The sequence below is a fragment of the Myripristis murdjan genome, chromosome 4, assembly GCF_902150065.1.
Source record: "Myripristis murdjan chromosome 4, fMyrMur1.1, whole genome shotgun sequence".
Classification (NCBI taxonomy): Eukaryota; Metazoa; Chordata; class Actinopteri; order Holocentriformes; family Holocentridae; genus Myripristis; species Myripristis murdjan.
The window spans coordinates 4469925-4493908 of NC_043983.1; the positions used below are offsets into that span (position 1 = coordinate 4469925).

At 40.8% G+C, this 23984-nt stretch overlaps 1 protein-coding gene and 1 long non-coding RNA gene across 2 annotated transcripts; both read right to left on the bottom strand.

Annotated features, from left to right (window-relative positions):
* Nucleotides 1–2871: 2871 nt before the first annotated feature.
* Nucleotides 2872–8895, bottom strand: LOC115357371 (angiopoietin-related protein 4-like). The gene is made up of 7 exons (XM_030048768.1): nt 7497–8895; nt 6807–6917; nt 6458–6545; nt 5521–5634; nt 4528–4623; nt 4158–4436; nt 2872–3511 (listed from the first exon to the last, which is right to left on the bottom strand). Exons 1-7 carry the CDS (start codon nt 7986–7988, stop codon nt 3333–3335), a joined length of 1359 nt encoding a protein of 452 aa, XP_029904628.1. The 5' UTR covers nt 7989–8895; the 3' UTR covers nt 2872–3332.
* Nucleotides 8896–14748: 5853 nt separating this feature from the next.
* LOC115358286 (uncharacterized) lies at nt 14749–22681 on the bottom strand. The gene is made up of 3 exons (XR_003928174.1): nt 22534–22681; nt 15114–15159; nt 14749–14829 (listed from the first exon to the last, which is right to left on the bottom strand). It is a non-coding gene; the product is annotated as an uncharacterized LOC115358286 (long non-coding RNA).
* Between the last annotated feature and the right edge of the window lie 1303 nt (nt 22682–23984).

The window sequence follows — 23984 nt, forward strand, 5'->3', positions numbered from 1 at the left end:
TGACATCTTGCTTACTTATCCTCCGTTCCTTTCCTCCCTTCCTTGGCCATTTCCTACCCTCCAGTCGTCTCCTCTTGCACCCCTCCCCCCAGGTTGATGCGATCTGGAACACAACACCTGCAGAACAGCCATAACCACATCTTTATTAATGAATGGACTCCAAGTTCAAAACGTGTTCAAATCCTGAAAAATCACATCCTGGACCTGCAGATGGCCACCACCAAATGTAACTATTTGTATTTTTCCTGCCAGTCGCTTAGAAGCATTTTATGTTTGTTTGTTTTTTTTTTGTGACTTAGCTGACAAACGTGTCTTTGTTGTGTCTTCGTTACCAGATAAACACTGCACTGGATATAGTAAAAGTCAAAATCTGGTAACATGTACACATGGAAGGACTTAGTCCTCTTTGTCCTGAGAGTCTGGTTTTAGTCCTTTGTTTCATGGATGCCATGATGTCACGGACTTGTTGGTGTGGTGTATGACAAGCAAATCAACGAGAAGAAGGCCATGTGTGTGGCATCTGAGATTTTAAGTGTGTATTATTAAAGAAATATTTTTTAAACAGAAGCACTTATAAAGCATGGAACAAAATGTAGCTCTGTTTTGGCTGCTGCCTCAACCAACAGCTCAGTGGTTTTCCTGAGGAACTTTTTCTTTTTTTGTGCTGCAGAGGACTCTGGCATCTCAAGCTTACAGTGCATAACTTTTTAAAGGACACATTCACATCAGCGCCAAGGAAGCCAAACTGACCTATGAAATCACTCAGAACTGTTGGCCATCTAAGATGCCTTGCAAGGGTTTGAGAGCACCAGGACCTAATATGACATCAGGACCTTGAACAACAAAACGACTCAGTACTTTAAGCTGAAATATCTCATTGCCTTCTGTAAGATGAGCTGCCTTGATTTGTACGTAGTAAGTAATGCACTCAAGTGAGTAAACAGAAATGACTCTATTCTCAAAGGGTTTTTCCTTTACCAAATGCAGTTTGCGTTTGATAGGCAAAGCACTACATAGTGATAAAACAAAGTTAAGCGTTACAAGTGAAAAACACATTGATCAGTAATATACGGTGATCAAAAAAGCAAATTCAGAAAAAGAGAGCTATTCATTTGCCAGGGTGAATGGGAAAAACCCCAAAGTTCATGTAAAATGAATCTCTCAGAACAAACACAAAATCAGGAGAACATTTTTTCAATTCAAGGTTTGCCCTATCAGTCTAGCATGCTTGGAATTTGCCATTGTCTGGTCATATTAAAAAGAAATGTCAATTCTACAGTCAACATGAAGTGATACTGCAGCTCTGCCATCATTTCATGCCCGCACACATCAGCTCTTATTTCTTTGGCCTACAATGTCAGAAAAAGCAATGAGAATTTGTGTGCCACTGGAAAGACCAAAACTCTAGTTTTATTGTCACCTCTCCTGTGATTTTGGAACTGTAACTGGCACTAGAAATAAACCACAGATTCACTATAATCTGTTTATCAGTGAAAAGTGAAAAGTTCAGAAATTCATTTTGTGACTATTTATACCAGACTGATTCATTTCAAAGAGAGAGATTCAGTTATAATTTTTCATCTTGAACTCATGGATGTTACTGTACTGGACTCCCTCAGCAAGCATCAAGTGTCCATGTCTTATTTTATACCTTTTCCCCAGCAGGGAGCAGTGGTGCCACATAAACTCTTCACATGTCTGTTAAAAAGAGCCTATGTGCTGTACCAAACTGCAGCATGCAACTTATAATGGGATGTCTGTTAATTTCTCTTCTCTTCATAGTGTTCTGAATGAATTGCAGGAACACACAAAATTCCAAATACTTTTATCCAACAGTGGTGCTGCGGTGATTCTGAAAGCTCAAATCCAACATCATAAACAGGCATAAAATATCAGTTCAACATATTCCAGCACTGGCTTTGAGTTCAAACTTTTTGGTTTTGCAAGAGGAATTTGATTTGCAGGCGGTCTTTACGGTAAAACACACAATAAAAAGCGAAGCAAAACTTGTTAAACCTGCGGTAAAGACAAGAACAATGTGTTTGGGCCTCATTCAGCAACCGTTAGGAACAAATTTGTTCTTGAAACCCACTCACGCAGTTTTCAAGAAGATCCTGGCATTCACCAACGTTCTCTTATTTGGGATTTATTCTTAGGGAAGAACAGTCTATGCACACTTAATCAAGAGCACTCACACATCCGAGTGCTGACATGTTTGTGCAAAAAAAAAATGATGTAATAATGACAATATTTTTTATAATTCTTTTCATCATATTACAAATAATACACTACACAAACACTTCATATCGGTCATGTTAATATATATGTTAACATAACTATATATACACACATATACCTAGACCTGCATTTGAGCATTCTCGACTTCTCCCAACTTGATCACGTTGTGTGTGTGATTGTGTGTGTGCACAGCCCTGCAGTCTCATGCCCTTTCACAGGGACTGACAGGGCTTCTGACTGTGCTAATTAAGATCAAATGGCACACACTTTCAATTCACAAAGGCAGTGGGCTTCATCAATATAAGTACACAGGTGCGAACAATTCTGTGGTTTAAAAACACGTCATGAAACCTTTCTTTAAAAGAAATGTAAGAGAAAACGTTGGAAGATGTTGGTGAATGAGGCCCACTGTTCTGGAGCAAGACACCAAACCCCCCCCCTGCTAGCTTTCCCCAAAAATGATAGTTTGGTGTCTAAAATGTTAAACTTATAATTCTTTTTGTGTGGATTTATTTCATTGTTATACAGACACCTCAGTACTGTGAGAAATATGGTAAAGTACATTTTTATAATACTTTGATGGTGTACATAGTATATAAGCTCGCACTTAGTAATACAGAGCCAGACTGTGTCTAAGTTTTTAAACCTTTAATTTCATCCATTTGACATGACTGACGTACAAAATTGGTCTTAGTTACATTTTTAAATGGCAAAACTGTAAATGACAAAAAGATGAAATAATACCCATCACAATTAGAGAAACATGTTATAAAATAAGATACATAATTACAGCCCTTATAAAGGGAATAATATTTTAGCAGTCAATAAGACTGAACATGTCCACTGTGACAGTGAGTTATGGCACATATGGCACAGCATATAAACAGCTGGCGACCCAGTGCAGTTAGAGGATCGAGCTGTCATGTGCATATTGCAATAAGCAATGCACTTCTTTTAGCTCCTAGCAGTTTCCTGGTTCATGTAAGCATACAACTGGAACAGCGTTGAGTATACTCTTGTTGGTTTGTCTCTGCTTGTAGGATTGTCTTTGGTCCACTACTTTTAAAGCCATTCAAGACAGAGTGAGCCAGCTATTACTTGACTGTGACTGGTCTAATTTTCAGAACAGTGCTTCTCAGAGAAGTGTTGTGTCCTCCTGTGGTCATCCAAAACATCACTTGTCTTCTGGACTGTTGTTTCCTGAGCAGTCTCGGCCCTCTGGGATACTTTCCATTGAGGTTCGACTCACCACAGCTGCTGAACCACCAACCTCCTGCAACAAAATAGCATTCTCGTCAGAAATCGGCGCCTGACATTTCATTTTTCCTGCATTTGGGCAGCAGGATGGAATAAGGGTTACAGTAAACATTTAATGAGGGAAAGCTCACAAATGGTTGTGCGTCTGCATGTCAGTTTAGCTATACGGTTGTTTTAAATGGCAGTGTAAGCATTTATAATTCTGTGTTGGTGGATCTTCAGGTAGACTGTTGAAACCATAGATGGCATTGTCAAGTTTGCATGAGTTTTCACGGTAAAAGTGCAGATAAAAGTGGAAGTAATCATGTTTATATTTCCCGGAACAGAGTTTACTATCGGACATATTGAGTGGTATCCAAACTATTGTGGATTTGGACATTTCTCACTAGGACATCTGGTGGTCTTTATAATTTAGGAAAGAGGTATCATCCAAATGAATATGTTTTGCGAGTCTTTCCAGCTCATGTAGTTTTGATCAGCTCCATGTCTTCTCTATCAGTGGAAATCAGTGGGAAAAGTGATTGCAAAGCCGACCAATCACAGGTCTTGCAATGCGCTGTCACCCTTTGCAGAGTTACATTTTTGTCAAGGAACCATAAGAACCATAAAGTGTCTGACTGAAGGCAGGTCAGAGTCTAAAAAAGACAAAGACGTGGGCCTACCTGACAGAAGCTTGGCACAGTTGACATCTGCACTGAGGTCATTGTCGTTGTCCAAGGTGGAGAAGGGAAGACCAGAGGCTCCTGTTGTCACGATCCTCTCCAATACCCCAGAGAAGTCCTGCTCTAAGTGCAGGGTGTACTTCTTCTCCGCTCCACCCAATCTGAACTGGTAGCGAGCTGACTGTTCCTGTCCTGCCCAATCAGAGACCTCCACTTGTAGGGTGTACTGGCCTTGTTTGGAGATAGAGTGGATGTTCTCCAAGCCTAACCAAAACTCACCTGGAAGAAAAGGTAAGAGTGGCATTGGTAACTGAGGCAAAAGATGAATTGATGAGGATTCTTAATCAGTTTTGATGCAATTTGGACTCACCATTAAGGCTGCCGAAGCCTCTCTGATAGTGTTCCCACAGCTGATTGAAGTTCTGGGATCCATCATGTCGTTTCTGGATGACAGTCCATCCGCCCTCTGTGTGAGTACAGAGAGTAGAAAAGAGATTAGGTCATGGAGGGTTACAGCTTTTTGCACAACTCTGACATGAAGCGACTGTAACGAGTGAATCAACACAAAAACCCTCTGCTGCACTGCCCTCTAAAGGTTTGAAATGTCCAGGCATGTTGCACTTGTGGCCACAACCAATCAGTAATGTAGCTACAGGTACTTTGCCATTGACAGCTGTTAAATGTACCTGCTGCAGCATTACTGACTGGATGTGGTCAGAAGGGTAACCTGAAAGTGTTAACCTCTAGAGGGCAGTGCAGCAGTGTTTTCTACCTTATGTGACTCAATGTTGAATTACTCAAATTAATAAGCTATAGTATAGTCTTGGCTCATAGTGTAGTATGCAACAAAGCTCCATCCTTTTTGCACATTGTCCCAGTCACATTAAAGCTTCTTTGGTAGCTTTAAGTGGCAGTAAAATTATTTTGAATTTTTGATCATGTGAGGCACTTCATTACCCAGAAATCAGAAAACTAACTTGATGGCAGTACATTTTCCAAGAGATGCTTATGGATGGAGTTGGTGGGGGGGGAAACCTGGCAACATGTTAACTTTAGCCGCCACTGGTGAGTCCAAATTCTCTGGAAACACTCATCTCTGCTGCTTAGGACAATGTTTTATGTTGTGCTTCAATGCTTTAAGTGGTCAATTCCTTTAGAAGATTTCCCACCAGTTATCAAATCCAACACTGACATTTGGGCAAACAGGGCAAATCTCGTGTGAGCAAGCAGACATGAGACACAGTGATTTAGGCTGTGTGTTGCGTGTTTTAAGTCTTGCCTAATGCAGTTTAAAAGAGTGCAAAAGTTCTATCACGTTACGGTAGACCAGAAGACCTCTAAGCATACTGCCTGTTTGACTCACCTGATGTCATTTCACAGAGGACATTGAAGGGCGCAGAGTCCTGGGGCTGGATGGTGTAGACACCGCTGGCTCGCTGCCCTTGCGCAAACAGATCATGGCAATCTCTGGCCAAACCTGAGAAAACCCACAGAAAACTGCTGTCAGGCGATTGTGCAAAATAGACCACTGAGGTCATTGCTCTCATTGGTGCTTTAGAGTCTGGTCATGGTTGGACATCGCTACCAGTTACGACAAATACTTGTGGGTCATTTTTGATTCTTTGGTAAAATAGCCACAGTGGTTTGTAAATTTGGGGACTTGCACTGGCTGTGATGTTGTTTTAACCTATTTGATGTTCAGAGCCTACTGTATCCTAGCGAGGAAACTAGCTGAGTTGAAAAAGCTGCTGTCCTTATTATTCTTGATCTTTGGACTGCCTGTGAGCTGCCCTGCCAGCAAGATAGTTGTTGTAAACCAAAGGGCAAAGGTACACTCCTCTGTTTTTCTCCTGGTGACAGGGTGAGGTAAAGTGACACCCCACATGTGAAGGCTCTTTGACACAGTTGGCATGCTTGTAAATGCCTGTTCTTGTCAGTAGATGCGAACTGGATGACATTTCTAGGATACACCCAACTATTTTAGTACTGTCTTTACACTCCTAAGGCTGATGTGTCAGGAGCTGTGGAAGGGAGATGAGCTTTAACTCAACAAGCTTATGTTTCATTTTCTCCTGCCCCCGGAGCAGTTAATGCTTTCAGCATTCATGAGGATCACAGTATATCTGATTGCTACTGTAGGAGAAAGTCTTTTCTTTTGAAATCACTTCAGAGACATGACTGATTTTTTTTTTCTTGCACCCAGAATGACCAATTTAAAAAAAAAAAAAAAAAAAAAAAAAAAACTTGACTGGATTTAGTTAGCTCTGAAGGCATTAAACATTAGAAATCTATTGTCTCACCTGTTGGAGCATCACTTTGCAGTGTCTGTCCACTGAGTGCAGTCTCTTCATCTCTGCGTCTGTATAACTTGAATCTCTTCTGTGCAACCTGAAGAATAAATAAATAAGGGGTTGAAAAAAATTTGTAACTTCTGACCCTTGTAGATGACCTTATTGAATCAATGTAAACACAATCCAGAACTTCAGCAAGACAGTGACAGTCCTGTGGTCGACGGGTTGCATGTTCCTTCCCTCTAACCTTGAACAAGACATCAACCCTCCTGTCTGAGCAGTCATTTATAAAGCCCTTCTGGCTGAGTACATTGGCTAAAATGCATGGAATGTAAATGATGTTGTCGGGAGCATGTACCTTGCTCTGGAGCGTCTGTAGATGCAGGCTCTGCTTCTCCAGCTTGTCTTGCTGCTGCTTGATTTTCTCCACCAGGTCGTCAATGCGTCTGCTCTGAGCCTCCATCAACCTCTGGGAAGAGCAGGTCAACACCCTGTCAGCCACCCTGCACCAGCATGTCACCTCACAGACGACACTTCTCTTCACATGTTAACATCTGTCTATCCGGGGTGAGAAGACGCCAGATTTGGCTTGTGAGAGTGAAGTGAAAATATCAGCCAAAATACCGGGCCAAAAAGTGTTTTTGGCCCGGTTTTGTTCCCACATTTCCTAGCAGTTTCCAGTGTTGATTTTTCATAGGCAGTTATTTTGGGCGGACTTATTGTCTGGAAAGTTGTGTGAAGCAGAGTTGAATGAGCTCTATGAATGGACAAACATTTACTCAATGTACAGCTGAGGGTGTGGTCGTCCATTCTTTATTTTTAAGTATTATTTGCTGTGACAACTTCCTGTTTTTTGCTGTCTGTTTCTCTCAGCATTGCATTTGAGTGGTCAAAAATATCAGGCATTACAGTAAATGAAGTCTGATGTGAAGAAACTAGTATAGGTAATGGTTTTCACACTCAAAATATTAAGTTTTCACACAGCACTGAAGCCTAAGCATTAATAATTTTTTCTAGCAAGCTGAAATAATAAAATTCTCTCTCTCACCTGGACCAAAGAGGCTCCACTGTGATCACTGTAGTTGCTCTCCACCGCCACCGGCTCTCTCAGCGCTCCATCCACCTTCTCCTCCAGCTGGTCCATCCTGGAGTGAATGCTCCTGCTCTCCGACTTCATCTCCTCCACCTTGAGCCTCACCTCTTCGGCCAGCTCGGCTGCCAGCGTCGCCCTCTCCTCCGCCTCCTGGCCTCTGGCCCTCAGAGCTGCTCCCTGCTCCTGCTGCTCTCTCTGCAGCTCGGCCACAGTGCTGTTGAATGCCTTCAGCTTGGTGTTGACGTCCCTCATCTGGACCTTGGTCTTGTCCACATGCTCCTTAAGCGCCTGGCCCAGTTGGAGGAGGCCGTGGGCCACCACATTCACATCATCCCAGGTGGAGTATTTGTCTCTGCCGCCCTGCGACCCTCTCCTCTCTGTGGGGAAGCTGCTCCCCACATGCACCAGAACGGTCACCAGGACGAGAAGCAGCAGCGGCGTCTTCATCTCTGCTGTTGCTGCTTTCTTTCTGGGTTCTTGTTTAGGTGTTGAATGCTTGTCCTGGTTCAGATGCCTCTCTCTTGTGTTTAGTGCTGCTCAATTGCATTGTGGGATTATTATAGGCTGCTTGCACAGTGCTGCTGGAGGGAGGCTCCTCTGATTGGCTGCCCACAGCTTGGGGGGGGCGCCGGGGGGCGTGGATAGTCTGAGTTGCTCTCAAACATTCATAGCCTTGGCCCATGATGCAATGAACTGTCTGAATTGCTGGTTAAACAGTGATATGGAGATGTCATGTGGAAGGGATTGATTTACATGCCCAAAACTCAAACAAATTAGTCATACCAGAGCACTTCTTCACTTTGAAGTATCTATATGTTTTTTCATTAGCACATATGCAGAACAGTAAACAAAAAGCTTATTTTGCGCTTTGATTTTCTTACATTTTATCAGTGTTCCTATTATTTGCTTGTTTGGTAATCAAATGTATCTGTTTGCATCAATGAAGCCACTGTGTATTTAACTTACAGGTGCCTTAATGTAGCATCAGTACTTGCTTAACAAATGGCAGATAAGCAGGATTTTGTCATAGGGTCAGCTTATAGTTTGCTAGAGTGACCAAAGCAGGCCAGTGGCAGTGTTCACCATAAATCTCCAGAAAGACTCTCAGGTCAGGAATGCTGTAAAAAAAGCTGAACGACATAGACGGACCCACTGTGAGAAGTAGGGGAAAGTTCAACCCTCCAAGCTTTATTCACACTCATTTCTCACAGCAAGACCTGACAACCCCTCACACACACATGCCAGACACACAGACAAAGCACGTGGTGATGTGACGAGGTACAAATGGCATGCAAAACATGGGAGAAGATGTCTGGCAGGTCGCTGCTTTGTGACAGTCTGTCAAAACACGTCTTTACATGCAGTTTTCAGCTGGGATGCAGCCTTACCATCTTGCAGAAACAGATGCTTATGTGAAGTTTATGTGTGGGTACAAAGAACTACGCAGCAACAGTGATAGGAGACGAAATTATACATTTGGCAGGTAAGCTTAAAATGATGTACAAGTTTACATCTGAATAGCATAAAAGCAATTAAATAGTAACAGAACTTAAGTTTATGATGTAAATCTTAACCCATAGTAACTGACTTCATATCAAACATTTTTCACAACTTCCTCGTGTCTATGATTTTGGTGTAAAGAAATGTAACGAGGGCTACTTTTCAGAAACCAATGAAGCTGCTAGAAAATGATAAATATGACACCCTTTTCCTCTCAAGAGTTATTTATCACTCTCAAGCTGTGACCCTTCATTGTCAGAAATATGAAATCAATGTCTGGTGGATTGATGGGCTTTTTGTAGCAAATCAGCTGTGCTATCTTACACTGTGTAATCAGTCATGACTGCATAATAGAAAAAGCAAGCAGGTGGCCAAAGCAAATATGAAGAAGAAGAAGAGCTATATTTGTGCAACATTTAGCAAAGTTACAAAGTACAGTCAGGTAGAAGGAACAAAACAAACATTGACAGTTGTCTGTAGTGAAAACCTGCTCTCCTGATTTCATTTATGTTTGCACTCCAAATATAGCTTCAGGTGTTGCTCGAAAGAGTTGTGCATGCACAGCTTTTTGTCTGTAGTGATGAAATCAGGGGACATAGGTCTGTAAAGATCTATAAAGTCACACATGATAACTTGGATGCCAATGAAAAGCTCCTCCTCGCTCTTTAGCTGCTCCACACAACTAAAATACATGAAGGAAAATATTTTCCACTTATTAACCCCTGTACCTGAGCTGCCAGGCCCACGAGGCAGATCAGGTACACTCTTCTGGCCCCTCCTTCTTCTCAGTCCAGCCCCTCTGCCCCCCCACCACCAATCAGATTCTTTTTGAACAAAGTTAAGCCTTTGAAACCTTTAAAGTTTTATTTAAACGTCAGCTCAGGGATGCTGGTCTGATTTCTCGTGTTGAAACCAGAGCAAAGTCTCTTGATTTCCTTGTTTGTTTTTTGACAAGAAAACAATTGGAAGATCAAAATACTAGTGAAAAACTTACCATAAACTATATTTACAATTATTATAATATATAATAAAATTTTTAAATTACATTCCATAAAAATTACTTTGACAAAATTATTTTTTAAAAATTAAAACAAAATTTAAAAAATGTAAAAACATTATTTTTGAAATTAAAAAAAATGTAAATGAATGAATCACAAAAACAATACACACATTTTTAAAAATGCATAAATAATAATAAAAAAAATAATAAAAATAACTAAAATTGTTATTATTTTTAAAATTTATTTATTGTTTTCCAGCGAGAAAAATAAAACAATTTTAGGTTGTTTGTCTTTTGGGCCCACATTGATTTATTCATGGTAAAATGCAAGGGCCCCCCAAATGATTTTTTGCCTAGGGCCCCTGGCACTGGTCTGTATCATTGATTGGCAACAGCATATTTACTGTTGACTTGTTTGTACTGCATTATATGTTGTCCAGGTTGCCGTGAGTTCTCCTGTAACATGTTGCAGGGAACAAAGGGGCACCTGCAGGACACCAGGGCCACTTTGGTTCCTGAAGTCGGGACGATGGAGCTGTAAGAGCACGTCTCCTCTAACCTCGTGCACCAAGCTGACGTCTGGCAGGGTGTGGGCTTCTCCGCTTCACCCACAGTCTGCTGGACGAGGGTTTTCCCCGCCTTACTCAGCTGTATCAGAACACAATGTTCAACTTGCTAATGGAGTTGTGTTTGGACAGACCGGCACGTCTCCGTCCACTGACCCAGTTATAATAACAGCTGTTTCCTGTAAGCTGGAATAAATGTGTGATTATGATGCAGAGGGTTACAAAACAGTTTATGAAACCAGGAACGAAGGGCGTTGGCACGTCTGGTGATTACAGAAAAATCACCGTGGTTTAAATCTGTGGTTATGGTCATCATAAAAGAAAAAATCTTGGCTCAAATGTTAAAGATTCGGATGGTTATGAAGCAAATCCCCACAAAGCGAGGGCGTGTGAAAAGCAGGTTTTGGGCAAAAGTTCAAGCCGTTGTGGTTTAACATTATGTTGAGATAGTGTTCGGTGTTTCCCCAGAACTACATCTTTGTCTGGGTGGAAAAGCCTCTGAACCAGAATTGAAACCATCGTGAGACACTAAACTCTCCACTGAAATCCAGACTGATGAAATTAATGAAGTATTAGCAGCCCTTTATTACTAAGTGAGTTAGTCACATTCATTTAATTTCAAATTGTGGTTTACAAACTCAAATTTTGCATCCATTTATTCAACAAATCCATTTTTAAAATTCAGTGATTTAACATAAGTATGACAAATTCAAATTTCTGCAATTCAAATATTAATTCTTTGAAACCCAGGAGCTGGAGCTTTCTTTTTTAAATAAATAAATAAATAAATAAATAAATAAATAAATAAATAAAATACAATGTTGTAATTTGTAAGTATAATAATAATAAACATAGTTTTTTTCTTCTTTTACTTTTTTCTTGTTTATGTTTTTTTTTTTTGCTAATTTAATTAATTAATTAATAATTGGATCTATCTATCTATCTATCTATCTATCTATCTATCTATCTATCTATCTATCTATCCATCCATCTATCTATTTATTCATGTAATTTGATACTATTTATTTAGCCAATTTTTTGGTTATCTTCTGCTAATTTTTTGATTGCTTTTTTTGCCTAGTTTTGCCTTGAATTTGCTTGAATTTCAAAGGACTAACTGATTGCCTTAGTTTCTTTCCAGGTACAGTTCATTAGCCTGAATGAAGAATTAAAACAACCAGTGCAACAAAGCAGAGGTGTTTTTTCGGCACTAGCAGGTCAGTGTGTGAAAGGTGAGGATGAGATCACGTGTCTGCTACCTTGCGTCAGCCTGGCAGGGCAGGAAGCGCTCCCTCTGTGAGTTTGCCATCGGATACGCTCTTTAGCCCTGACCGTTGATGTAAAAAGGATCAGTTGCAACAAAAAAACAATCCAACCAGTTCACAGTCGGAGAAGATGGGGGAAAGAAGTGCTGCAGCAGCACAAAATCACTGATGCACTGATTCAAGAGCAAAGAGTATCAGGTGTAGAGAAAACAAAACAAAGAGGCGACTCGCACCAACATCTGAGGTCTACAACAGCCTCTCCCTGTCACAAAGCCACATACATTAAGTACAGTATACACCACCAACAACCTGACCACCTGACCACTACACAGGAACACTGTCATCAATGAAACTCCTCATATAAATGAAGACTTTTGCCATCGGTGAGATTAGATCACATGCATGGACATGTGGTTCGTTTGAATGGCCATCATATTAAGATTCAGCAAACAAGTTAGCATTTGTGTGGCATAACTCTAAACAATATTACTCCAGTTATGAATATTATAAGTAATACCTTGGGGTTTATGCAGGTGAGCAATAGTCAAGTCAGGGCCATTTAGGGCCAAGCATCTACATTCAAACCTAAGAGCGCGTCATTGTCATGTTTGTAGCAGTGTGTATTGGAGGCAGTATTGAAATTATGATATTTCTTGAGGACTGAAGACAGTGCCATCCAGCCCGTTCCCCGAAGGGTCCGGCAGTCTTCTTCCAGTGCTTCAGGAACTGACTGACTGACTTTGGCCACCTGCATGGTGCTCTCTGGAAGATAATATAATTATCTATGGAGACCAATGTCCTCAAAAGAACTGAATCTCACTTCTTTCAGTCGTCTGTGAGCTTCCACTCAAACTGAGAAAAGCCTAGCACAATATCTGGGTTTAGCTCTGTCAGCTGTCTCGATCTGTAAGACTGAAACCACACTTTTTAAAGTTCACCTGCCCTTTTTCTGTTGAGTAGTCACCTTTGACCTGCCTCAAAGTCACCTGGTGAGATTTGGAAAGCATTTCCTGTTGGGTTCATCATGTGCTCAGCACGTACATTTGCAGTCGTCACATCTTGTGTAAAGGGTGAGGCCGTGTTTGGTTCCAGTGCAGCCAGTGCCACAGCTGAACATGACTCCTCTGTTCACCCAGTTCTTCACAGACGCATCATCACAGTGATCTGCAGTGACAGCACTGTTTTCTGTAAAGCTTGCACTTTGGCCAAACTGTGCCTCAAGTTCACAGCCGATGATGTAATTGGGTATGAGCTGCTTTCCTCATACAGTCATGAAATACAGTCATTTTTCCTCTAATAAGGACCGTACAGTGACTCTGCAAGAGGGATGTGACGTTGACTCCTTACACCAGAGCAAGTCTCATCACTGCTCACCTCAACATGCTTTACCTAAGGCAGGTGCTAAGAGCATGTGGGTCCATTTGCTTCCAACTTGAGCTTCTCCTTCAACACATTTATCCGGACAGTGTCTCACACATCTACATAAATATTTTTTTGTATGCAGTTCTTTGATAAAACTTGTGGTGATCAGATGGTTTTGTTATGCTGGGTTGTCTCCAAGCAGCCAGCTCTAATGCACTACAGTTTACGTCACTTTACTGGCAAAGGTCCCTGTAGTGGACATTAGGAATTTGTGGCCATAGCTTTTGCATCACATGCCTTCATGAAATTCTTGCTGTACAGCCTAAGCTTTACAACAGTATCATGTGTTTGTGAACTTGAAATACAAAGATCAAAACATGCCGGACAACGCAATTTTGACATTTTATGGAACAGGGACTGAACCACTTGCTGGTTCCTAAAGGTTTTAATCAAAGCTTAACTGATCTGCTGCACACCTTGAATAAGGTTCTAACAGCATTCAGAAACTATTCCCCAAAACTATGATAAGCAATGTACTTTAAGTTTTAATGTGTTATTATTCAGATAAAACAGCATGAATCTGTGTTGTGAATGCAGTTTTCATGTGAAGTTACTTGCAGTTGGTGTGGACACAATGGAGTCTGAGCTCCAACCTGGCAGTGGGACAAATGTAGCCCAGTGAAGAGGATACACCCTGGAGTGTTTCACCCTCCTTTCCATCCTCATGTAGAAGAGCATCAGGAGCTCCTCAGCGTCCTGTGACAAAACAACAAGACATTAAAGTATGTCAAGCACTCAAATGCTACACTAAAAAATAAATCAAAATGCTCAGCTGGTTTTAGCACCTGCTGAGAGCGATGATAATTCTCCTCGGTGTAAACATATGAGATTTTTATATACCACAAGCAAATATCATTTCATGAGAGAATGAAGACATCAAGTGCCTTAAAGCTCTGGCTCTGCTCCAGAGGACAGACGAGCTACAAGGCAGAGCAAGGAGGTCATGTATAGAGAGCATAAAGCACATAGAGGAAGGAAAAAAGCATCAAGGCAGAATTTTATGTATTTATTGTGTATTTATTTGTTTTGTTTTATTTATTTATTTTGATTACACAGTCCATTAGGTGAGAAGGTGCTCCCTAAGGAGCTGGGTTTTTAGCCCTTTCATAAAGACTGAGAGGGACTCTGTGGATTGAATGGAGTTTGGTAGCTCATTCCACCACAGAGAAGAGTCTAGCTGCTGATTTCAAGCCTTGTTGTGCTGGCAGCACCACACGTCGCTCCATGGCGGAGCAAAGTGGGCGGGAGGGAGTGTTGCAACAGTTTTCTCTTTAATTCATTTCAATCAAATGGATTTCCACAGCCAGACTTTTTCTTCTGCTAAATTCAAACATCAGCAAAGTAACAGCACTTTTTGAGTGGGACGTCCAAGCACACTGTCCACCCAGGAGATGATTCTACATCCTAACAGGGACTGATCAAGGCAGAGACATAACACCAGTTTCATTTCTGTCACGTACCCCAGCTCCGTTTCCTTCTGGTGTTTCCGGCTCCCACTGGAGCTGCTGGAGTGTGTCCTGCCTGCTTCCTCTGGTCTACAAGATGGAGAGGGAGAAAGACAAAGAGCAAGAGAGGTGATGGGCGACACAGAGGACTCCAGCAGGGATCTGTCACAAAATGTTAATACCCTCCAAAATTATACAGGACCCACTTTCATTTATTTAAAACGAGCTACTCAGAGGATGCAGGACACAAAACAGTGAATCAACTCAGTACAAGTGATGGGTGCTGACAGGTAGACAGCTAGCTCACTGGTCACCCATGGCAACCAGTAACAAATGAGCTGCATCCGCCTTAATTAGCCTTCATCCTGTTGTACCTGTCGATGGTGCTGGTCTCTGCAACGACGTCCTCACCATCTGCATCTGTGGAAGAAAACAAATTACAAGAGGTGGAAGAGAGAGGAGAGGGAGGAGGAGATGGTGGTGGTGGTGGGGGGGGGGGGGGGACAAATAAAAAAATAGATAGCCTAACTAAAGCCATACGTACATGTTTCATAGCTATTATACAGCCATATTCCTGCCACTTCCGCTCAACTGACTGTGAATAACTTGCCAATGCATGCAAACACTGGAGTTATGATACAGTGCTATGATTCATGTAGCCTGCATGTAATGATTCATACACCAACATATTCTTTAGGCTATGCAGACTATGCAGTTTCAAATGGGAGATCTACATAGTCTCTTCTAATGTTCGGAGGAGGGTAAAAGGTATCATATTTGTCCATTAACAGTAGTGTTTTTGTTTAACACATATTTGGCTCAATGATCTTCTTGAAACTTTTCTTTTTTTCTCAGCATTTTTTTTTTTTTTTTTTATCGGGGGGGAGTTGTGTGACGTTCATTGTCAAATATCAATCAAAATATTCTGCCTGTTAAACTGAAATTTGAAGACCTGGTTCATGCAAACTTTAAAACGTACTGTAGTTTGACATCACTCTGTGTTGTCAACTCTAACAATTTTGTTCTAAGAGCAGGTGTGTTTTTTTGTGTTTTTCTAGATTCCAAGTACAACTGGCTTGTGGACTTGTTTCCTGATAAGGGCATCAGTCAGAACAGCACGCTGTGTGAGGGGTGCTGTTAGCACACGGCTCCATGTGTTGATGCCATGGGGGATCCACTTTGTCCTGGAACTAAAAGCAGCTGTTATTTACAATTCAAAGGTTGAGGCTCCGTTCACTTCCATCATGTCGACCTTTTACCCACATTCCACACTCACCGCAACATAACCTCCTGTTTCTACTTGCTTTTGGGGCTCCCTTCCTTCCCGCTCAATCTCTCTGACCTGCACTTTCACCTAGAAAGGAGCTGTCATTTTCCCTCAAGCATCCAAACTCTAATTATATGATGTATCTGCAGCACGGGCTTTATACACTAATACAACAAAAGTCATGGTTTTCACTCATTTTAAAATTTGTTAAAGAAAAATTCTTATACATGCATACAGTGTTTATTACTTTTACATGAGGCTTATTTTGATGAAGGGGATCAGTAGGAGGGCTGGTTGTGTAAAAGTGTCATCTTGCCAACCAGTGACTTATGATGTTTTGTTTCTGGAAGCCTTTGAAACCAAAGTGTCCATGTTATTCCTGTTTTGGAGACTAAAATGTGCAATATTAGTGTCCAGGTTCAGCTCGATCACACAGAGCTGCTAGACCTCCACCTGAAACCAAAAATCCGCAGGTAGATAACACTGGTTATAAGCATGCTCCTGTTGCATTTTAACATCATAATAACATCATTATTTGATTTGAAGACATTGGCACAATTACTGTACACAAATGAGACCACTGCCTTGAGGATTCCCAGTCAGCATATCATCATGATTCATGTGATGCTGTGTTGATTGGCACTGCTGAACATAAAATCAAGTTTTCAACAAGTGTGTCTTCAAGTGCAAGAGTCACCTTCAGGAGTACCTGCTTGTGACTGTCATTTCATCACTTGCCGATGTATCACACTCGAAATTAAAACTGGGTTGTGTGAGTCTGTTTGACGCACAGGCAGGAGAAACGCAGGGCCATGGGCTTCTTTTGCCTTTTTTTCATGATGTGAAAATTTCCCTCCAGGCACAGCGTGCAGAAAAAAAATGCAGAAAAAGTTGGTGATTGGGGATTAGGCATTGTTACCACAGCAGCCTCCAGTGTGGCTCCCCTCCCCTGTTTTTCCTGTCTATACTGTCACTGTCCGATAAAGTCGAAATGGTGAAAGAAAACCAAAGGAAGACATGGAGCAGACGAGCTAATTAATGAGCAAACTGTCTTTTTGACTGAAACATGAAAAGAAAACATTTGAATGACATTCAAATGACTACAATCTAGTTAAGAAAAAGAGAGGGAGAAAATTATCATTATTGTTGTATATATATTATATTATAATTCTATATTTAAAATTATGTTACAGGATAATATTTTCTTGGGCAATTTTCAGGTCATTCAATTTTATTGTTTTTAATTACTTTTTATTATTATTATTATTTTTAAGTTTCTTAATTTCAGGTCTCTCCCATTTTTTTTTTTTTTTTTACTTTTCTTTCTTTCCTAGCTAATTTTCAGGTCATTTTCTTTCTATGTTGTTTGTTTCTTTTTCCCCATGTTTTTGACAGAAATCAAGCCAATCTGCTCAGGTTTCACAAGGTCAGCAGCTCCCAGACGTGTTCAGACGCCTTTCACCAGCAATTCCATTCAAGAAATGTGGCGTCACTCCAGGTGTGTAACCTCTTGCTAGCAGCCCTGATTCAGGTGTAGTGATTACTGAATCAAAAGCTTAACCGCTCAGTTGTTACTACTGTTGCCTCTCAGCAAGAAGGTCCTGGGTTTCAATCTCAGTTAGAGTGAGACCTTTCTGTGTGGAGTTTGCGTGGGCTTCCTCTGTGTGCATCATCATGAAAAACATCTAAGTTAGGTTCATTCTCCTGTCAGTGCCCTTGTATAAAAATCAACAAGTCCCAGTACCCATTTTTTTTGGAAATTAAACAACTTTTCTCTTGCAATTTTCCTGTTGGAAAGTGAATTGGAAAGTAGATCTGGCAGGTAGCCTAGCACAGGGCTAGGCAACCATGTGCCATGGAGAGCAAACAAACTCCACCAGATGATTTCACTGATTGGTTCCTCCTCCCTGCTTCAAAGTGAGGTGATCAGAGAAATCACCCCTCATGAGTTCTAATCATGAGTAAATGTAAATGTAAATGTAAATGCAGTGATCTTTAGGTCCAAAATGCATGTTTCTTGGAATGAAGGGTTTGCACTCTCTGTGTTCTGTGGAATGAAATATAAACAGCCTGCAGCACTCTGTCTTGTTCCTGAAAATAAAAACCTGTTGACCTTTTCGAGGAGGAATTAACCTCTGCGTCATCAGGCCATGCATCTGTTTACTTATGTGGGGTTTTGCATGCTCATTGCACCCTTCTTTTACCTGGAAACTAGTAGGAACACTTCAGGTGAATAAAATGAAGAAAAGACATTCACGTCTTTTATCTCAAATGGACTGGATTTGTAGCTCCACAGAGACAGATCCCTCTGATCTGAGAGAAGAGAACAAGTTTGGATTTTCCTATAAATGTATCCATTATGTCCCTCGGCTATATTGTACTAGTAAGTATTTAGTGTTTCATTTTATAAGACATCTATCAGGTTTTGTGTTTTTCTTCAAGTTACAGTGAGCTTGCATGCCAGTGTTTTATTTTCCATGCAAAGTTTTCATTTTTCTTCTATTTCATGCATTTTCATTACTTTAAACTACAGTGTGCCGGCACTGATGTCTTTAGTTTTTCAGTATTTCCCTCAGTTTACTCTTGTCAGGGTGGAAAACCTATAAGAAATAGCATTTGGACCATAATGGAGCACTAAAACTCTCCACACTATTGAAATACTTTTGCCCTTTCAGAGAAATTATAACCAATAAATGCCAAATTTGATTAGAAGAGAAAAACACAATGTTTGCCAATTAGATGAAGAAATGTGCAAACAATGCTTATACAGCTTATATGATTGTGTGCTGATATTTAGTTAAAAAAAATTAATAAAAAAAAGACACTGTTAACCTAATATAGGGCTCTAACCAACACAGTTGTAACTCTTCTATGTTTTATGACTGTGCGCCAAAACTAATTTTAAATAGACTTGTTGCCCTTAAACCAAAGGAAGGCCTTGAATCTAATTTGAACGTGTTTATGACTCCTTCCTGTTGGACCCGGCCTGGATTCTCCTTGAGGCTAGTGCTATTGAAAACATGTTGTTTTTTTTTTTTGTTTTGTTTTTTGATGTCTTTGGACTTTGGTGTGTCCCTGGTGCTGACAGACAGTTATCCTGCCAGTCCAGCAGCGGCAGCGCTCACTGCTCAGCGGGGAAATGACTTTACTGCTTATTGTTTTGATAAAGACCTGTGCTTTGCCAGCGATCTTATCTGCCCTCCAACTTTGTTTATCCTCTCTGGTCACTATGCATGAGGACTGTCCATGAGGTGATTGTGAAATTTCCCATCCAGCATGAGGTGTTCAGCCCCTTGTAGACAGTGTGACTTACAGTGCGACTTACAGTAGAACTGGTTTAAAATCCTGTGCCATCAACATTACATGCAGCCAACATTAAGTCTGAATCTGTACACATGGCATCAGCGCTGGGTTTGTCAACCTGATTGTTTTTTTTTTTCCTTGTGGAAGATGAATTACTGCAATGATTTCTGAATCAACCAGGAGGCCACAGAGAGAGCCAACAGACAGACCTTCAGCTTGGTCTGTCTGGGTCTTACAGTGGTGGTTTGGATTCTTACCCACATGGTGGTTTTTGCTGGTTCATACATCCAGCAGGTCTGCTTCATTAACTCCCTCTCTGTCACAAGAATGAAAGCTTTACCGAGAGTGAACTGCTGCTTAACCAAAGAAGTAGATCCTGAGTGGGAGCAGTTAGCTGGTGGATTAATGAATATACTATGAAAATATGAATATACACATGATATACATACACAATATGAAAATGATTAGGGAAATGTCTTAAAATGTCAATATTATGATAAACTGTTGGACACAAATGCCAATAAAAAAGAAGTAGACACAGACCAGAAAACAAGATTTTGACCAGCAAAACTGAAAAAGGATACGCAACAGTGCATGTGTGTTTGAGTTTTGCTTTCATTGCACTCTGCAGCCAGCTGGTCTCCAGAATGGTGGAACTATTTTCAGCCGTAGCACTGCCACCCCGTATCACCTTGTAAGATGAATAAGGGACCAGAGTGCCCCTGCGTGGTGACACAGCAGCAGTGCTGTGGAAGAAAATAGTTCTGCCGTTTTGGAAACCAGCTGGCTGAGGAGAGTGATGGAGGACAGTGAAACTTAAACAAATGTGGGTTGCTGTGCATCCTGCAAAACAATTTTTAAGCTTTGTGATGCCGCTCAAAATCATCAAACACCACTATGTAGCTAAGAATCCAAACTATCACTTTAGCATTAGCCGGCTTCGGCTTCAATGTTATGCACCACTTTGTTTGGTGTAATTGTGGACATTTTAGAAGCAGGGATCTTCATGTTTTGGGTGGCAGAGAAAACACTGTGTTATGTAACTGTTGTCTTTTTCTGATTAACTTCTGCTACTCAGTTGGCAACTTGGCATCAGCTATCAGATGAGTAGAAATGGCAAATGTTGCAAAGTCAGAAGTCAATTAAAGCAGAGAGAACACTGATGGATCTATAGTTAGCCACAGAGTTGGCTGTAGAGTCACCAGATTTACAAATTGGGGTAACAACATCATATCTCCAAGTGTCCGGGAAAGTTGCTTTAGAGTTTCTGTGGATCAGCTGATGAGATAATTGCCCGGCCTGGTCCAGGAACAGGCACTTCCAGAGTGACTCCTGAATGAAAGCAGCTCCCACATGGAAAACATGACTCTGATTAAAAGCAGTAGTGCCAGCTCTCCATCACAGCAACCACCCGTGCTCTCTGGCAATGTGAATTGGGTGTCTTGATATTTTAGGGGTAAAAAGAATTTGTTTCCTGCACAGTTCATACTGTGATACAAGGAAAACACTCACATTTGCCAGTAGAGGGTGTAGCCCACTCCTCAGAGTGCTGAACACGCAAACAATTCCAGCTGACAGTCTGCCAGTGCTGATGGATGGATAGTTTGTAAGGTCAGACCTTACAGGCTTTAACAAAATGACTCCTTATTATATTTGTTTTCAAAGAGAATAAGCAAGTTTTTTTTGTTTTTTTTTTAATTAATTAATTTTTTTTTTTTATTGCCCATTGCAAAGTTTGATTGGAAATGTTGATCAGTGCCCATCACCACAGGGTGCTGTTATAATTTAGCAACCAGCGCCACATGATATTAAACAAAGCAAAATGGCAGAATAATGGCACAGCATTATTATTATTATTGCAGCCTTTTCCTCTGTGAGATATCTATCTTACTTCTCTCTGTTGAGAAAATGGGACTTTATTGTTCTAAAGATTTGTGTAGGATGAGCTGCGTTCTGTCAGTCTTATTACAGTTCCCACTAGTTGCCAGTAGAGGTTGGTAAAGGTGGTAGATTACATAATACCTCCTTGAAGGACCTTACCAGTGATTTTACATGTTTAGTGTAAAATCTACAAAATGCAAATGCTTCTCATTTCTCAATGCTTCTCATTTCTGCTTTTGAACTCTGATATCATTTCTCCTCCCTTTAATCCAGCCGCTGGTTTCCATTCATTCCACCACGATATGAAAATGAACTTTCAGAGACTTCAAACTTTCTTCACACCAGCATTCCATCACTTGGGGGGAGTGAAACAGCCTCCTCGCCAGAAAATAGTCCCCGAGAAAACATTTGCTTTCCACAGCCAATTAGCAGTTCTGTGGTTTGTGAATAGTGACAACTTTGTGAGCCACAGAGGCAGAACATTATGAAGTGGCTGTTTCAAGCAAATATTCAAATTTGGAATTGGAATGATCTTGATTACATGTTGTGAAATGTTTAGCACAAATCATTTTGTGTGATTTGCAAAATGGTTTTTTAGCATGTAAAATGTGAGGACATTGTAGTAAATGGACCAAACATTCAAAATCACTGGTATGGTCCTGTAACGGTAGTTTTTCTAGTATGCTTGTTGTCGATTAACAGTTACCTGAAATCGGGGAAACTAGTCACAACAAGAGATATTTCTCTGGCATGTCTCTTCACTGCCCTAATACAGGGTGACACAAAAAAACGGGAACTTTTTAACAATCCAATAAAACCAAGAGTGATGGAAGAAAAATATTTTATTCATAGTAATTGAAACCTTAAAACATGCCATTTAAGAAACAATGATGGAATATTCATTTTTTAAAAATTGTGCTGCCACTTGCTCATGTCTGCCAATACGCACTTCAAAGATTCCCGTTTTTTTGGGTCACCCTGTACTTCCTCCACTGACTTAAAATCACACAGCAGTCCTTTAATGAGGAATATGCTTCATCAGGATCACAACTTGAAGAGGTTCCATCACTCCTTAGGCTGTAGTTAGAACCAAATGATTTGTGGCTAAACAACATTTAGTCTCAGTGCAACCCCAATAAATTACAGTGGTTATGTATCCCAAGAAATGTTTTTTCAGGAATGAGGAGAATGCAGATTTCTGAGTTGGGCTTTCATGTTGCAGCTCAAAGCTGATGAAACTAAATTGTTACATAAATGACCCTGTCACATTTCAGTTACCAGAAGAGCAGGAAAGAAAACAACAACAACAACAACAAAAAAACAGAACAATTGGTGCTGGTTACCTGATAGCAACAGATGCTCATCAGTGGCCCCGGTGGGAAGGAGGGGCACTTTCTCTCTCCTGGGGGCGATCAACTCTGAAGCTGAGGTCAGGCTGACCTGAAGGAAAAAGAAGCCATAAAATGTCCCACTGCTCTCTGGCAGCTTCAGCTTCCTCCATCTGCACAAAGTGATGTTAAGCGGCTTAATACTTTGAGCAACAGGTAAACCGGTCCACATTAACAATAGTTTGGCTTTAAGCAAAAGAGCAGGTGTTCAGCACGTAGCTGAGGGCCGTGCTGGAAGGAAAGGTCATGAGGTCAGCAAAGTTATCAGTGTTCATCCTCGGGGTAATTTGAATGTGCTCTCCAAATTTCTTGGTAATGTGTCCAAAAGATTTAGAGATATTAACTTTGACATTTTGGCTTGAGGATGACTAGGGGGCTAGAGAAAGTGTAATGTGGTCAACAAAACAGTAAATATGCACTCACTAAATATCATGGAAATCTCCTAATTAAATCTAGTGACATCTCTAATGCAGGATAGATATTTTGGTGTGAGGGTGGCACTACAGGAATGTTGCAAATATGTAGAGGATTCATCCTTTTGGGGACATTAATATGCTCATTAAATGTCATGGCATTCTGCCCTATAGATTGTGAAATATCAAACTTGACATTTTTTCCTAAAGATGATGTTATGGGAAAGGTGATAATGACACCAGAATTACGTAGGTTCATTCCATGAGTGGATGTATGAGTACACTGTGTGAGTACACTTGGTACAGTACACTGGTTGAACTTTCAACAACATTCACAACAAGGTAATAGAGGAAAAATAAGTTTGGTGATATTGCAGTTTTCAGAACTTTACAGCCTAAAATCCCACTGGCACATCGGGGGAATCCCTTTGTGTGGAAAGAATTTGGCAAGTGTGTTTAAAAAGCTGTAGATGTGTGATGGCTTATTCAGTTCACCCTGTGCTTGCTTCATATTAGGATCAATTAACTCAGCCATTAAAATAAGATATGTTTCAGAGAAGACCATGTGATGGACGATACCTTTTGGAAGCAGAAGTAGAAGCTACAGATCCGTGTAGGAAGGCAAGGTGATGTTCATGGGAATTAATCATGCAGTATTATCAAGCCTCACATTATTTAGCAACACACTGTTCCTGCAAGGACAAGGCTGTACAGTCATAAGTTACACAGAGAAAGTCCTCCTTCTGACCTTCTTTCTTCTGCTGATTTTGGTCATCAAGCAATGGACCCTACATGGGCATGATCTGCGTCCTGTGTCTGCGCTCTAGTAGCAAGAATAGCAACTGTCAGTAACTTGGCTATTAGCAATATTGGAGAATATACCTGGTAACACCAACTGACTGCTGACAATCTCCATGCAATGTTTTTTTTTTTTGTTGTTGAGATCATGATTTTTCTTAAATTAAGGGCGTATAATGCAAGACATGTGTGGCA